Source organism: Lathamus discolor, chromosome 1 (assembly GCF_037157495.1).
Source record: "Lathamus discolor isolate bLatDis1 chromosome 1, bLatDis1.hap1, whole genome shotgun sequence".
NCBI classification, from domain to species: Eukaryota; Metazoa; Chordata; class Aves; order Psittaciformes; family Psittacidae; genus Lathamus; species Lathamus discolor.
In genome coordinates, this window is record NC_088884.1 from 92,266,404 (window position 1) to 92,281,507 (window position 15,104).

Genomic DNA, 15,104 nt, shown 5'->3' on the forward strand with positions numbered 1-15,104 from the left:
AGCAGGATAGCTGTGCCAATCCAGAGCAAACAAGTGTCATGATCTTGGTAGACAGTCTCATGATTTAGGAATCTGGAAAATTTAAGTTGAATATCTGTATGTATCAACTGGTTTGAAGCAGGAATTATTTCATTTACATGCTCTTGAATATGACAGCCTGTGATTTGTACTGGTTTGTGCTCCCTGAGGCTAGCTTTCACTAGGCTGAATTCCTGGTGCGACCCCAAGTCCAATTCTGTCTCCTGAGTTAGGAGTTAGGGGTCATGTTCGTGCAGAGGAGAAAGCACAAAGCCTCTGCAGCACCTGAAATGGCTTATGCCTAGGAAGACAGGGAAGTCTGAAAACTAAAACCTGTTCTGTTTTGTGCTGCATAAAGAACATGTAGCAAAGCTTTGCCAGCTTTGGTATTCTTGAGAAAAAGTGTTACAATGCTAAAATGTCTAAATGGTATTTGTTCCCTCGACTTAAATTTCCCAGCAAGTTTGTGCCCAGTCTTGTCAACCTTGCCACACATATCTGGGAAAAAAACACAGTTCTTAATACTGTATTTTTGGTAAACCACCCTTTCATCGGCACAAAGCGCAGATGTGTATAAGCATATGTCTGATCTAGAGATACTGTAGGTAGATATGCAGACATAAAAATGAAGTGTCATATATGTGATATATATATAGTGGATATGCTTGTCCTTTCAACTCCATTAAAGTCTGTAGAAGGCATTTGTTCTTTGACAGACTGTAGGTTTTTTCAAAAACTTAACATACACTTTGGTCATTAAAGTTTGTTTTCTGTGATAGCTTGCAGACTGAGACCCTAGCTGGCTAACCTAATTGCTTACTTTGAAAGCTTCAGAGCAAACCCACAGCTTTCCAGATAGATAGAAAAAAAAATTGTTGGTATTAGATTATTGTCAGTACACTGCTTGCATGGCCTGCTTAGACTTTAAAAGGTTTTGGAGTGTTTTGAGTAGTCCCTTGGCATTGCAACAAAACATTTGATATGATCTCACATCTCGGAGCTTTGTCACAGCTGCTGTAGGAAGCCAACAGGTGTGATGAAAAACCTCTGGGTGGCAAAGCAGCCCTGCCCAAGAGGCAGGAATAGATTTCAGTGAGATCTGGGAGGACATCCCCTCTCTGCTTTGCACCTCAACCACCCATACAACTCCAGTAAATCAGGATATAACTTCTTGTGAAGGGGGGAAAAAATCCCAGAGCAACATAAGAAAGAACACAGACTGTCATCAGTTATTAAAGGAATCCCAGGGAAGCAGGTTAGGTGAGAATTTAGCCCACCTTTTGCTGTAGAGAAAGCAATGATGGTGCATTGACACTACATATGGCAGGACCATTAGGGATCCCAACTGCAAACTGCTGAATATCCCCCCATAAAATGATAAGAAAATATGCAGGGTTGGGATTAAACCCATCAGAAGCAAACACGGAAAAATCCCAGTGGATGACCAACCTCACAGTCCAGTGGGAGATGTTCCCATCCTTTGCTCAGGTCCTGACAGACTGCAGCTTGTCATGTACGCTGAAGTCAATCCATCCTACACAGAGTTTCTGGTACTTCCTGGTGTATAGAGGGACTAAGCTATGCACAAATTCTGGTCTGGATAAAGAGTAATGCCGTGTAGCTCTCTATTATTTCCTGGAAGCTGACAAAAGGGTTTGATGCTTGTATCTGTCAGCACGTGCATATCTGTCAAAAGCTGACAGAAGGGGTCGATGCTTGTATCTGTCAGCACTATCAGAGGGTGGGGTGGGTGTTATTCTTCTGTGGGTTTTGGTTTTTTTTTGATAGAGTGTTACTCATGAGGTCCTCTACTGATGATCACAAGTGAGTTGGAGAAGCAAGGGGTTTGACGGTGAAGGAAATTGTCCTTATTTGGGTCCCTTGCCCTTGCGTGCTACCTGACTTTCTGCAGCTCCTGTCTCAGCCAGGAGGGCAGGGGCTGCCCCAGCCTGTGCAACAGCTTGGACAACTCCACGTTGTGGTCTCTGTAGTAGCTCGACAGAAACTCTCGAGACTGAGGAGGATGGGGAAAAAAGAAAAAAAAACAACAGTCAAAGAAGGAAACGCACCCAGGAGCTAAGCACTGCTCCCAGCAAGGGGCTCAGTGTGGCTAGTTTTGGAGTCAAACAGAAGGTCAATATTCAAACACATTGAATCTCTGAAAGCCCTTACCTCTTGGTCCATTGGTGGGTATTTCCGACCTTTGCTTTTTCCCAGGCACTTTGTTTTCCCTCCTTCCAGTAACTGGCACCAAAAGCCTTTCTGAGGGTCAAACCTGTAGAGGATCATATTTTTTAAAGACCTCACTACCGAATAATCGTCCAGCTACTAAGGCATCAGTGTTAGCCAACAAGTGTTGCTGCCCACATCTCTCTAGATGACGGAAATACTGAGGACAGAGTGGGAAACAGCTTTCCTGTCTTGTGAAAGCTCCGGGAATTTGTTTTTTCCCACAAATTTTCTTTAGATGTGGCTCAAGATCAGAGGTTTTTCACAGTGTGCTTTACCTACACTAGTTAATTTAGCTAGTTTTTATTCTTCTTGTCCAGCATATAGGGTACAAGTTTTAAGTGTTGATCTGTAGGATGCCAGTCAAGGTCCTGAGCCTCAGTCTCAAGGATCTTACACAACCCAGTCCAGACTGTAACTCGTATTTTGTTGTCTGGTTTTGTTCAGCGATTTTATTAGTGTCAAACTGCTCCATGTATCCCTGTGGGATGGTAATGTTTTGATCAACTGACACTTGAAAAGAACTTTTTGCTTAAAAAAATTAATCTGCTCTTTCGCTGGAATTAGATGTGCTGTATTCTCAGGACATCATCAGCTGTGCTAAAGGACAGCTGTCCATCCTTCAGCTGGTGCTGATCCTGTCACTGGTCAGCACTGTCAAGGTGAGAGGGGTTAAAAAGGGCAAGCATCTATTTGCTGGTTCAGGCATGGGCTCAGTCCCTAAGTCTACTTGTACAGAAAAGTAACTGTTGTGTGACTACCACATGATGAGAAATATAACATTGTCAGGTTTTATGTTGATTTTTGAGTGAAGGAAGCAGTGTTCAGGTCTCCTGAAAGAACTGTGGTTTGATTGGTGATAATTTACCTGCACCTGAGAAGCTGGTGGTTCCATATCATTAGATCTAAATATAATTTTCATTCCAAAGATGGCATTAGAGCATAAACACTGTCTTAGCAGCCTTATCTGAAATACGCAATTTGATTTGGATGTCAAAAATTCAAAGATACAGGAATTTTAGATTAAGGCTTTAAAGCACATACTCACTAAGGAATGAACATGCAGCGTTAAGTATTGAATTTATTGCTGCGGGACTTGCAGCATGCATAAAACATTGGCAAGGTCTGGGTTTCTGCTATTCAGCAGATGTTTGAAAAGGATGAAGTAAAATTGGCTGGAATAGATTGTTAATGAGTTACAGACTACCTTCTTGCCTTAGGTCTAGCCGTACAACATGGGTGCACTTGCAATTTGCAACTGTACGTAAGTGAACTGATTTCTGGAGAAGGGTGAACCTTCTGCACATTTTCTTGCCCAGCCTTTTGTGGCAGGCCTGACCCTTGTTTCCTAATTTTTTTCAGTAGCTGTATCAATTAAAAATAAATAAATAATTTATTAAATAGATATATCGATGATAAATTCATTTCTGCTTTGGCCTTTTCCATCTGCTTGTTGTATGGTGAAGTACTTGAGCTGGCTTGCACTAATTTCCCAAAAGAAGCAGCAATACAGTGTGCTGGGAAAGGAAAACTGCAAAACTGTGCCCTAAACAATATTTCTGCCTCAGAAGAAACATATTGAACGAATTTGGGTAGGGGAAAAGAGGGTAAGGCAGCTAGGGCTGAATTCAATCAATGCATTCAGGCATTATGAAACTCTCAGAACCCTGAAAATGTAATTGGGCACAATGGAAGTATTTATTTTAAAATAGTGATAGTTTTAAGGCTGAAGTTACAAGTGAGCTCTTTAAAGCAGCCAGCAGAAGCCTCTCCTACAGGCCTGGTTACCTTTTCCTCCCTTACAGAGCGAGGCTGTGGGAGGTGCAGGGCTGAACTGGGACACTTGTATGCTCACCCTGCCTCTTGGGAAGTCAATACCTGATGCTAGAGGCAGGGTGGGTGCCTGTGAGGGCAGAGATAAACAATGCCACCACGAGGATCCTTCTCTTACCCTCTGACAAAATGTTGCAGTGCTCCAAGAGAAAACATTTTCTTAAGCACACTCCTCTAATCCTGCCTTTTCCTTTCCTTCCTGTTCTTCACAGCAGAGGAAACAAAGGAAATCTCCCCTGCGAGGCTGATGGATGTGGAGCTGCCTCCCTAGCCAGAGCATGGTGTGAGGAGCCAGGCTAGAGGAAAAGGCATTTTGTCCTAGGCTTCTGTTCATTACGTTCAGACACTTTAAAATTTTAAGCTATCAATCACTCCCTGTGAAAATGAGTTTGGTGGTTGGAGAGGTGGGAAACATCTCTTCAGTGCCATAGTGGGAACTTCATGCAGACAACTGACTAGTTTCCCTGTCCTAGCACTTTGTTGGTTACGCTAACGTCTACTGATGGCATTGCATGTAAAAGCCTTGCAACATTAGTTGATTTTCCTCATTTCTTTTCACTACTCTAATCTCTCAGGTCATAGAATCATAGAATCATAGACGGATTAGAAGGGACATTTAAAGGGCATCTCGTTCCAGCCTCACTGCAATGAGCCAGGGAAACCTTCCGCTAGAGCAGGTTGCTCAAAGCTCCACCCAACCTGACCTTGAACACTTCCAGGGATGGAGGAACCTACCACCTCTCTGGGCAGCCTGTGCCAGTGTCTTACCACCCTCATTGTAAAGAATGTCTTCCTTGTGTCTAGTCTGAATCTAGGTCCTCTTTAGCAGTGTGCATAAGAAGCAATGACCTAGTTGCCCATCTCAGCTGTGGCTCTTGCTAACCTGAGATGATGTGCAATTCTCTCCAGATGCCTGAGCCCTTCGTCTGTCTTCCCTCTGCTGTCTTCTTCCGCTGGCTCTGATTAGTACTTTCCTTCTGCCTGGGTTGATTTTACTCTCCTATAAAACGTTCACATAATTACTCAGGATGATGAACTTGTTGCTCCCTAGTGTTTGCAGTTCTGGGTCCTCAGGCTACTTTGTGACAACTTTAAAAATCTGTGGTGTACAGTTATTAGGCAATAATGACAAGGAGCGATCTATGCAATCTTTTTTACTGTGACAGTCCTACCGTAAAGCAACTACATTGTTCAGTGCATTTTTCAATTCCGTCCTAAATCTGTACGGAAGTGTGTGCTCCCACAGCACATTTGCATTCTTGGTGCCTCTAAAAAGTGATTGCATAATTTCATAGTTGTGTTTACAATCCATTTTTCCTGTCCAAACAAATAGGAGGCCGAAGTTTATTCCTGGTGTGTGACGCTGCTGGCTTTAATTTAGTTACAGAAAAGAAGATATATGTATGTGGGTGTGTATTTAAAAACCCAAGCAGAAGGCACTGCAGATGTGAGGAAGCAGTTATTCAAAGATCAGTAGTTCAGCTGTGTACTCAAACTCCTCCTCTATTTCATCTGCTTTGGAAAACAATGACTTCAAAAATGACATTGTCAAATCTAAAATCTTTCCTTTAGAAAAAGATTTTGGCAGAGCAACATTCTTAAGGTCCAAAGACCAGCAAGCACTCAACTCTCTCTTTAAACCTGCTGTCTAAATAACCAGAACCCTCCTGGTGAAAGAAACATTAAACAATCATGAGCAGAGGGGAGGCTGTGTTGGGTTGCTGGAAAGCCTGTGGTCTCCTTTCCCCCTCACTTTTCCTGACACCAGCCTTCAGGGAAGGTAAGGTACAGGCTTTGCTATTTCCTACCCCACATGCAGGCTCATGCTTTCTGCTTGCACACTGATTTGGCAAAACTCCCTACTGTAGTGCCAGGCTTCTCAACGCATAGATGTTCCAGGGCTCTCTGAGCCCAGCACTTTGGCTGTAATGGGATGATGCTTCTCCTGTGTAGAAGCTCAGTATAAAAGCTACTTACAATTTTCTGCCAGCTTAAGAGGGGAGAAAGTAATTCAGCCCACCTCCCACCCCTGCAGAGACTCTGCCTTCCTGTGGGGAACTGAGAAGAGTCAGAGCATGACACAGGCCATTAATCCCCTTGCATGGGGAAAGCTTCACCCTCCACGTAATGAGGGTGAGAAATGTGATCAGGCTCCTCATAGCTGCCTTTGCTAGATCTGAACCAAAGGCTGTGGGAAAGTCAATCAAAGTGCTTTCCATATATGAAAATGGGATTAGAAATGATATATTTGGTCCATGTTAAAAGGAAATTATTAAGAAACTATATGACCAGACAAATCTTCTCATACTGGGCAATTCCAACCCAGTGTCTGTCATTAGACTCCAACAAGAATATGGTAACAACCTTTAAGCCAAATTTTTCACACCTGACCCTGGGTCTTCAGGTTCTGGAGACTAACATAATGTTCAACACTCTGACGTGCAAATGTGTGCTGAGTTCTTACGTGCACAGCTCACCGCAGCAGAATGTACATTTTAAATGGTCCAGTGATGAAAGCAAAACAGATACCCATAGCAAAGAAGCACTGGGCGCCTCAGATCGGACACTCAGACTTAGCAGATGTGTTTTTACATAAAACTGTATGTTTGTTCTGCATCTGGTACAACAGATTGTGTAGGTATTTGTTCTGGATGTCGTGCAAAGTAGAGTTTGCATATGGGAATGTATGCAGTCATCAATTCACAAATGTGTTACATATGTTCAAATTAAAGGAAAACTGGAGGGGTGTTAAACAGACAACCCCAAGCTTTGCAAAATTAGTGTTTTTATCATTTTTTTTTGTTTAATTGTAATTAATGATCAAGTGGGGATGTACAGCGTGATCCCGTAAGGCAGAGAGTAAAGGAACAGACTCACGTGAGAGCTTCAGAGTAATTATAATGAGGAGAGACTCCAAGAAACTTCTGCACTTCATCCATCACAGTAGCTGGGTCACTTCTTAGCTGCTGTCCATCAATAATAAGCAACTGTAGGGGTAAAAATGCTAGTTATTTAGAACCAAGACTAAGGCTAACAGCATGGGGTTAAATTAGCATGTGACTCTGTACAGTTTTATTACAGATGAACTTCCTTTTAGATAGACTTTATTCTGTTGAATTTGTATAGATGGCAACTTTTTAACTCTGTGTGCACATTGTTCAAATGCAACAATTAAATCTCAGAAGCCAATCCTCAGTCTCAGAAAATTCTGAGAAAAAGAGATAAAGAAGGAATGTAAAATTATGATTGAGATTTATATTGTGTCTTTAGGAGACCTGGCATGGAAAGTAAGTAACAGAAAGCTTGTGTATATCTTAGAATAAAATGTTCAGAAGCTACTCAATTTCATGTTCAAAAGTGATATTGTGGCAATTTATTTAAAACTTGCCACCAGCCTCTCAGCCATGCAGCTTTGCAAAATTGTTAGCAAAGGGTTCTTTTTGTTTTGTTTTTAATTGAAGAGGAGTGTAGCATAAAGGTACATTGACCTCCATAAGCAGATGTTCAGACAGTGTATCAAAAGTGTCATGGAGTACCAATCAGTATTGCTAATAACTATTTCAGGCAGATGTAGTTTATATTTATTTTGAAGGCTTATTATGAATTATTAAGGTTTTGAGTGCACAGGCCAAGAGAATGAACATTACTGAGACCCATTAGTAAGCCCTGTGAGTGCTCTCCCTCTATCTGTGCATCTTACTGAGAATGAGTGCTTTTTGTTGTGCATCTTGTAAAATTAATCACTGTAACCATGAAACATGAGTGGTTACCAGTTTTACAAAGAAGATGTCGGTGTGCCCCTGAATGTTTAATAAGAGAGCTGCAGTCACTCTTCATTGGAAGAGAAGAAGAGAAATCTTCATGAGAGGGACAGCAGCAGGGCGAAGGCAAAGAAGGAGTACAGGTAACAGGGCATGGGATGTTTGGCATCTTTTACATGCCCCGAGTTCATCAGAACAGCCCCTTCTTCAATGGAAGAAGCTGATCTGTGCTGGAGATGAGGAGACATACCCTGTTTGCTCCTAGGGCCATACTGCCTGGGGACAGCCTTTGCTGCTCTAGGCAGTACTGCTTCCCTGTTACGAAGGAGTAGGAAGGCCAGAGATGAAAGAAGAAAGTATTTTCTCCTTTCTCCTGGAAATGGGATTGGCCTGCTTCTCGTCTTTGTAGTGCAGCTGAGACTGTATAATAGGAAAAGGGAGGACTGCAAAAAGACAAAGCTTCTATTTTCTTTTTGGATTTTCAGGTCCCTGACTAAACAGGCAACACTCAGTTCCACCTCCTTTCAGCAAAATTCTGTCCCACATAATGTAATCTCTGGAGATACTTGTTCATTATACTTGCTTATTAAACACCCTTTTACAACTTCTTACAGTAGGTAGACTTATGAACTGAGCTGTGGACAACATCCATGGGTCAAGAGTGCCCAAGTGTATATTTTGTAGTACTAAAATTTTGCTTTAGGTTTATATTTGTAAGCAATATTTTTAGTAATGGGAATATTCTTTAGATCTATGTGTTTACATACATTTTTTCATGGGAAAGATTATAAAAGACAGTTCAGTAAGAAATCTGAAGGAAGATGGGGGCAAAAGAAGGTATTGCTGCTCTAACACTGAGGCTAATTCCAGATCAGGATCAAACAAATGTGGAATTTTTTATGAAAGGAGTGAATAGGAAGTGAAGTGAAATTTCTAAAGCCCTGCCATTTTCTAAATGAATTTGTCAAAACTTCCCACAATGTCTCATGCTGCAGCTGCTTGTTTCTTGGGACCTGGAAGCCTTGTCAGCCTTGGCTGATGCTGGAAGGAATCCCCAAAGTCCCTCAGCAGGCTCATGTAGCCGCAGTTCATAGCATTTTCCTTTTGCATCTTTTCTGTCAGAAAACAGAAAAATCAACACACTTCTGCCAAATAGCCTGGTCATGTTATAACTGCATTTCCTATCAGCTCAGAGTTGCAGTGGGAAATATCCCAGCACCTCTAGTGATGAGGCCATGCTCATTATTGGGACTTTGATGAGCTTGGTTAAACAACAAGATGAAAATTACCTGTGAAGCAGGGTAATGAGTTAACCATCGTTCAATGTGGACAGCATACCAGCCGGGTGTCAGGCATCTCTTCTGGAGGGTCCTTATTTCTGAGGACGCCCACTGGCTGGATGTAATGACTTCATAAAAATTGAATTTCAAGGCAGCAGGGTCCTCATGGGATCGCTGGTGCTAATGGGAGATATTAGTCAGGTATCACAAGGATGCTGAAGATGAAGCCATGAGCCTCCCAAGATCTGTTGGGAGGGCTGTGCTGGCACAGTGGGAGGGGGCTAGAAAGCCAAATTTTGCCAAAATAGACACATTTTTTTGCTGTTTTGCATCTCTCACATTGACGATTGTAAAGGTGCAAGTGAGCTATTAAAAATGGTGCAGACTGCGGCCCTAGGCCATGTTTTATTCCTTGCATAACTCATAACACTAGTATCAGAAATGGTGTATTTTATGCTGATTGCAACATTAGTGTCTGTTTTAACTCTGTTTTCAATATGCCCTTTATCTGTATGATTACACCATATTTTACAGATATGTTTTTTAAGTAGAGTAGATTTTCTTATGCAAAGACATAGGCTTGGTGTCGTGGTTTAAGCCCAGCTGGTAACTCAGGACCATGCAGTTGCTCTCTCACTCCCCCCACTCCTTTCTCCCCTCTGCTCCTGGAGGGATGGGGAGGAGAATTGAAAGAATGTAACTCCCACGGGTTGAGATAAGAACAGTCCAGTAACTAAGGTATAACACAAATCACTACTGCTACTACCAATAATGATAATGCTAAGCGAAATAACAAGGGAAGAAAATACAACTGCTCACCACCCGCCTACTGATACCCAGCCCGACCCAAGCAGTTATTTAGCCCTTCCAGGTAACTCCCCCCAGTTTATATACTGGGCATGACGTGCTGTGGTATGGAATACCCCTTTGGCTGGTTTGGATCAGGTGTCCTGTTTCTGCTTCCTCCTGACTTCCCCTCTTCCCTGGCAGAGCATGAGACTGAGGAAGTCCTTGGTCAGCGTAAACATTACTTAGCAACAATTAAAAACATTGGTGTTTGTTGTTCTGAGGCAGAAAGTAAAAAACACAGCTGAACCCAGGACACTTGGTAAAAGATAAAGTGCTTCCTAGAGTTTCCTCAGAAAAACAACAGGCTTTCTTTTTTTTCCAAGGAGAGGAAAAACCCCCAGTTCTCCAGGCACAGCCCTTTTTAACTCCATGGAAACTTTAGGAGGCGCTGCATACACATGTACACCACCCCATGTAGCTTGGCTTACATGCTGGAGGATGGGATGAGGTACCAGATTCTCAGCATCAAGAGAAGAGCTCTGATTTTCTAGCTAGGCTATGCTCATTTCCCCCGTGTATTCCCCTGGGCGAGGCGCACTGCTTTTCCTCGATGCAGTGTCAGTTATAATTGAGATTAAACTGTTTGTTTACAGCTGGTAGCAGCTCTGTGCTGAGAAGTTTCATCATTTATGACATCGGTGTCACAGATGCCAACTGCAATAGCTGGCACTCAGCATCCTTCCACTTCTACAGAGTTCAAATTAGGTAACCCTAATTCTTCCTCAAGGGGTTGCTCAAATTCCCACAAATGTTGGCCATCATCCCCTGCCTCTAATTTCTCAAAGGCAAGGTCCGTACCTGGTACCAGGAATATGCCCGATCAGATGGGTCGATGAGGATGGTGATGATCTTCGCCTTGGGGATGAGGGAAGCAGCTCGCTTAGGGGCATCCTCAGAGTGGAAATAGTTGGCACTTTTCTCAAAGACGAGGTCAGTGGTGGTGTTGGAAGGAGTGGGGAAGAAATCCATGTACCTGGGAGGCGAAGGAACTCATTAGAATTAGCGAAAATGACAAAAGGGTCATATCTATCTGCTTCCTATTTCCTTGTAGGTGAAAAGGTGGGTTTTCAGACATAATGCTCAAGAAGCAAAGTTGAATTTCTCAGCTCATTCCAGAACTGGAACAGGGGGAACACATCTTGGCTCTTACATGGTACTGGTAATTGCTAAAGTTTGCATGAAGTCAGGTAATTAGGTTTCTCCTTTGATGGATGTGATTTTTGCATGTTCAGTGTTCAATGTTCAATGTCAAAGGGATAGCTTTCACCAGTTTGGAATGAGTTTGGTTTTAGCTGCATAAGAAAATGGGAAAAGCTTCAAAATATCAACCATTTAATTTTAACATTGTTAAAATACTTCATTTTGGAGCCAGCAAATCTTTCCTTTTAGACATTTTCAGAATGTAAAATTTGAATTTTGGCTTTGAATAGTCTTTTCCACTTAAAATTGATTAGAATTAAAAGTAGAAGAGAAGGTTCAACTGAAAGGGTGAAAAATTCAAATGAAGCAAAAGGTGAAATTTTTTTGGAGGTATTTTTGGGTCCCTTTGATTTCACTGAGCACCCTGGGGCTTCCAGTTTTGGTGGGACTCACATTTTTTTGTCCTTTCTATGGAAACAAAGTATGCAAGGTTCACCCTCTGCCCAGGACCCCACTGACTTTGGAACCTGCAGGCCAGTTTTGGTGACACCTGGCAAAAAGAGTCTCCGAGAGGCTGGCCTCTTCCTCTACGTGTTACACGGGGTTGCAGAGGAGAGACACCCCCCTGCCCCACCGCCACTCCTTCTTCGCCACGTGTATTACACATGTAATGTAGGATGGCCATGGTGAGCTTCCTCTTTATGTAGTACGGAACAACAAACACCAAGCATTTCTTTCCCTTTACGGTTTGTGCCACCTTAACCTGCGGCTGGGGCACAGCCTGCTTATATCAGTCAGACATGTTCACTCTGCACACTCTCCATGCTGTATGCCAGCAAGGAAACCACTCCAGATTAACCTGTGGAGTGTGATATTTATCTTACATTTAGGCTTACACACAAGGATGAGAACTGCTGTTCCCTGTGGAAAAAAAAGCCTTACACAAATGCTTTTCTTAGAAATAAATAGTAAGAGCAATATTTAAAAGTATGATAGGGATACCAGCTGAAATGCTCTACACTGTTTTTTTTCTCAAGAAGAGACAAATCAAATGTTACTTCATGAAAAGCCACTTTTGAAAAAAGTATAATTCAGTATAGAAACAGTTATGAAAAGATAGAGTTGCTATTCAGCATGAAGACAGCCATCATAACTGAGGTGTCGATTGTGTTCATTGATGAAAAAATAAGAAAATTGTGACTGTGATATCTAAACAAAATTAAGGACTTAATTAAATGCCCCATTGTTACAAATTAGTTTCTTTTTGTTTGATAATGTCAAGCATAACAAATTCATCTGGTAATTATGCTGATCACAGAATCACAGAATCACAGAATCCCAAGGGTTGGAAGGGACCTAAAAAGATCATCTAGTCCAACCCCCCTGCAAGAGCAGGGTAACCTACAGCACAGGAACTTGTCCAGGCGGGCCTTGAATATCTCCAGTGTAGGAGACTCCACAACCCCCCTGGGCAACCTGTTCCAGTGCTCTGTCACTCTTACAGTAAAGAAGTTCTTCCTGATGTTAACGTGGAACTTCCTATGTTCCAGTTTACACCCACTGCCCCTTGTCCTACATGCTTCTGTAATTGTTCCATTGTGGTTTACCCTGTATTAATAATGAATGCTTCTATTTTGTTATTCTTCTTACCAGTCAATTCCCTTGTGATAGTTGTTTCCATTGAAGAACTGAACTTCTTCAAAAGTTTTTGGACTAGGAAGATTGCTGATAATGGAAGGATGCATCAGAAGAAATAAATAAAGGGCTGTTGTTCCTATGACAACAAAAATATGCCATTAGGAAATAGTAAAAAAATCCCCACCTTTGACTTTATTCATTCAAGAAAGTACTTTAAATCAATGCATACTGAGATATACAGGAAAATTAGATTACCTTTTATAAGGAAGTTGCCTGTTGATGAAAGGCCTGTGTAAGCACAAGGGGCTTTCAGAGGGATGGGGGGGATACGTGCAGGCTCTTCCTCTTCTTGAGCTTTTGTCATTTCCAAACCCTGAATTCTGCTCTGTGATACAAGCCTGTATTGCTGCTGAAGGCATTGCTTGCTTGACTCTATTTAAACCTCTGACGCGATTTGGCCTGAACACCTTTGTTTTCAAAACCAAAGGCATTAACTGTGGGACTATGTTTTTGTTGCTCCCAGAACTGTCCTTTTGCCCTCTGTGCATTTGTCCTGGGGGTCTGCTACTGAGGAATAAAAATTCTGTTCCAATGCTACCAAGCCTGTATGTAGTAAGTATGCTTTCAAATCCCAGTAACAGTACTTATTCATTATTTGTTTGAGAAAAACAACTGGAAATGTTATATGGTGGTAACAAAAGTTTGGAGAATGTCTCTTTAAAATTGCACTTCAATGTTTTTATGCCATGCAAGCTGTCATTGGACTATGGATCAAAACCTGCTGTCTCTGTCACTGTCACAGTATTTCTGTATGATCTTGGATTAGTCAATTATTACCCTGCCTCATCATCCTCTTTGTGTAGTATGTCCACAGCAGTAATAACTATCTTGGGAAAGGAATTGGTGGCTTAATTTAAATAATGCAGACCCTCAGAGGTCTGCGGGGTGTTAAGTACATTTATTGCCAGTTAGGTTCTTAAACAATGTTGAAATAATTTGTCAAGGAAGTTAATAGCAATTCTAACACAGGGCAGCCTGACAGCAGCATTTTGTTGTACCAAGTGGGTGCAATTTTACTATACAAACAGTCGTCCCTGTCAGTTGGCAGTGAAGGAGTTACTGTCTGAATCTCACAGGGATTGGGAGTGAACCCTTTCTAAGGCAGGGAGTTGGTTTCAATTTACAGGACATACACAGATGCAAAACTGGGTGGCCAGCTTTGATTACAGATTCATTATTTCTTACCTGTTTTCTGGGGTCCTATCACCAGAAATTTGGGTAGGTGGTCACAAGTTTTGTCTCTGGACCAAATATCCCTATGTCGTTTATCATCACACGGGTTCTGAAGAAGAAAAGGCAGTTGTGTACATCATGCTGGGGTATTCTAAATGTTTGCATGTCTTTGCAGGTGGGAAGTGTTAGGGACTAATGCCAGAGCCTTATACTAAGTAGTAAAATCCCATATTTCCTCATGAGAGTTTACTCATGGCAGATATTGAGTGCTCTGGTACTGATCCATCGGAGCATTCAGGTACACAGGGACCAAACTCTCCGGTGTCTTCCAGGACCAGCCCTTCCAGGGGTCCCAGAGAAGTCAGTAAGGCTACACAGTTGTGCAAATCCTGGAAGGACTGGTGTCAAAATCCACACCCTGTGAGACTACTGCATTTCCTACTCTCCATTAGCTAGGCTCATTTCATGAACTCAGAGTTTGTAGGCACCTAGGTGGTCTCTGAGTAAAAATCAATGTGTATGTAATGGTTTTGTATGACTGAGGATTAAGTTCACTCATTAGAAAAAAAAGAAAATAAGAAAAAAGATTAAAAGATTGATTTAATCAAGTTTTTATTTGAGGTTAAAATGGAAACCTCTGAATAGCTTCAAGGCATTACTTTCTTAGGTGACAAAATGGTTTCAGATATATGGAACTTAGTGCCAATTTTAATTTACATAAACACCCAAAAGGAAGAACAAAATAGAAATGTGGAATATTATTCATCTCCTTATCTTCCTACTACCTATGAATGCAAAATAAAAATGTGTGAACAAAGGATGCCACAGAAAATGTTAGGATTGACTGCTTCTTAAAGCAGTTATCACACACATACTGTTTTTGCATAGTATCGGCTGGTAAAAGATACTTTTTGCTAGTGAATAAAGTTAACAAAATACAATGGAGAAAATCATTTACTGATTTGAATTGCTGCTGCTCCACTGATGCCAGTGGAAATATTATAGATTTAGACTTCTTTTGTGTCTGGACCAAAAATAACAGGGAAAATTTCTGCTCCTTTCTACTAGCATAAGCCCAGAATAACTGCCCAGATCTCTATGGCGTCACTCTGGATTTATACCA

General features: G+C 41.7%; 1 protein-coding gene across 8 annotated transcripts in view; it reads right to left on the reverse strand.

Moving 5' to 3' along the window:
• Positions 1–15,104, reverse strand: part of LOC136017777 (bifunctional heparan sulfate N-deacetylase/N-sulfotransferase 4-like) — a 115,619-nt gene that overhangs the window by 15,752 nt on the left and 84,763 nt on the right. For 4 of the 8 annotated variants that reach the window (XR_010614083.1, XR_010614078.1, XM_065686383.1 and 1 more), the window contains exons 8-14: positions 13,994–14,090; positions 12,761–12,884; positions 10,769–10,943; positions 9,131–9,301; positions 6,958–7,067; positions 2,191–2,293; positions 1,917–2,032 (exon numbers count right to left, since the gene is read on the reverse strand). Coding sequence is in view for 2 of the 8 variants with exons in the window: in XM_065686383.1 (XP_065542455.1) it covers positions 1,917–2,032; positions 2,191–2,293; positions 6,958–7,067; positions 9,131–9,301; positions 10,769–10,943; positions 12,761–12,884; positions 13,994–14,090 (896 nt within the window). In the remaining 6 variants the exon portion in view is untranslated. Of the gene's footprint in view, positions 1–1,467; positions 2,033–2,190; positions 2,294–4,963; positions 5,081–6,957; positions 7,068–9,130; positions 9,302–10,768; positions 10,944–12,760; positions 12,885–13,993; positions 14,091–15,104 lie in introns of those variants that run through there. The other 4 variants (XR_010614088.1, XR_010614093.1, XR_010614084.1 and 1 more) reach the window with 2 other exon arrangements.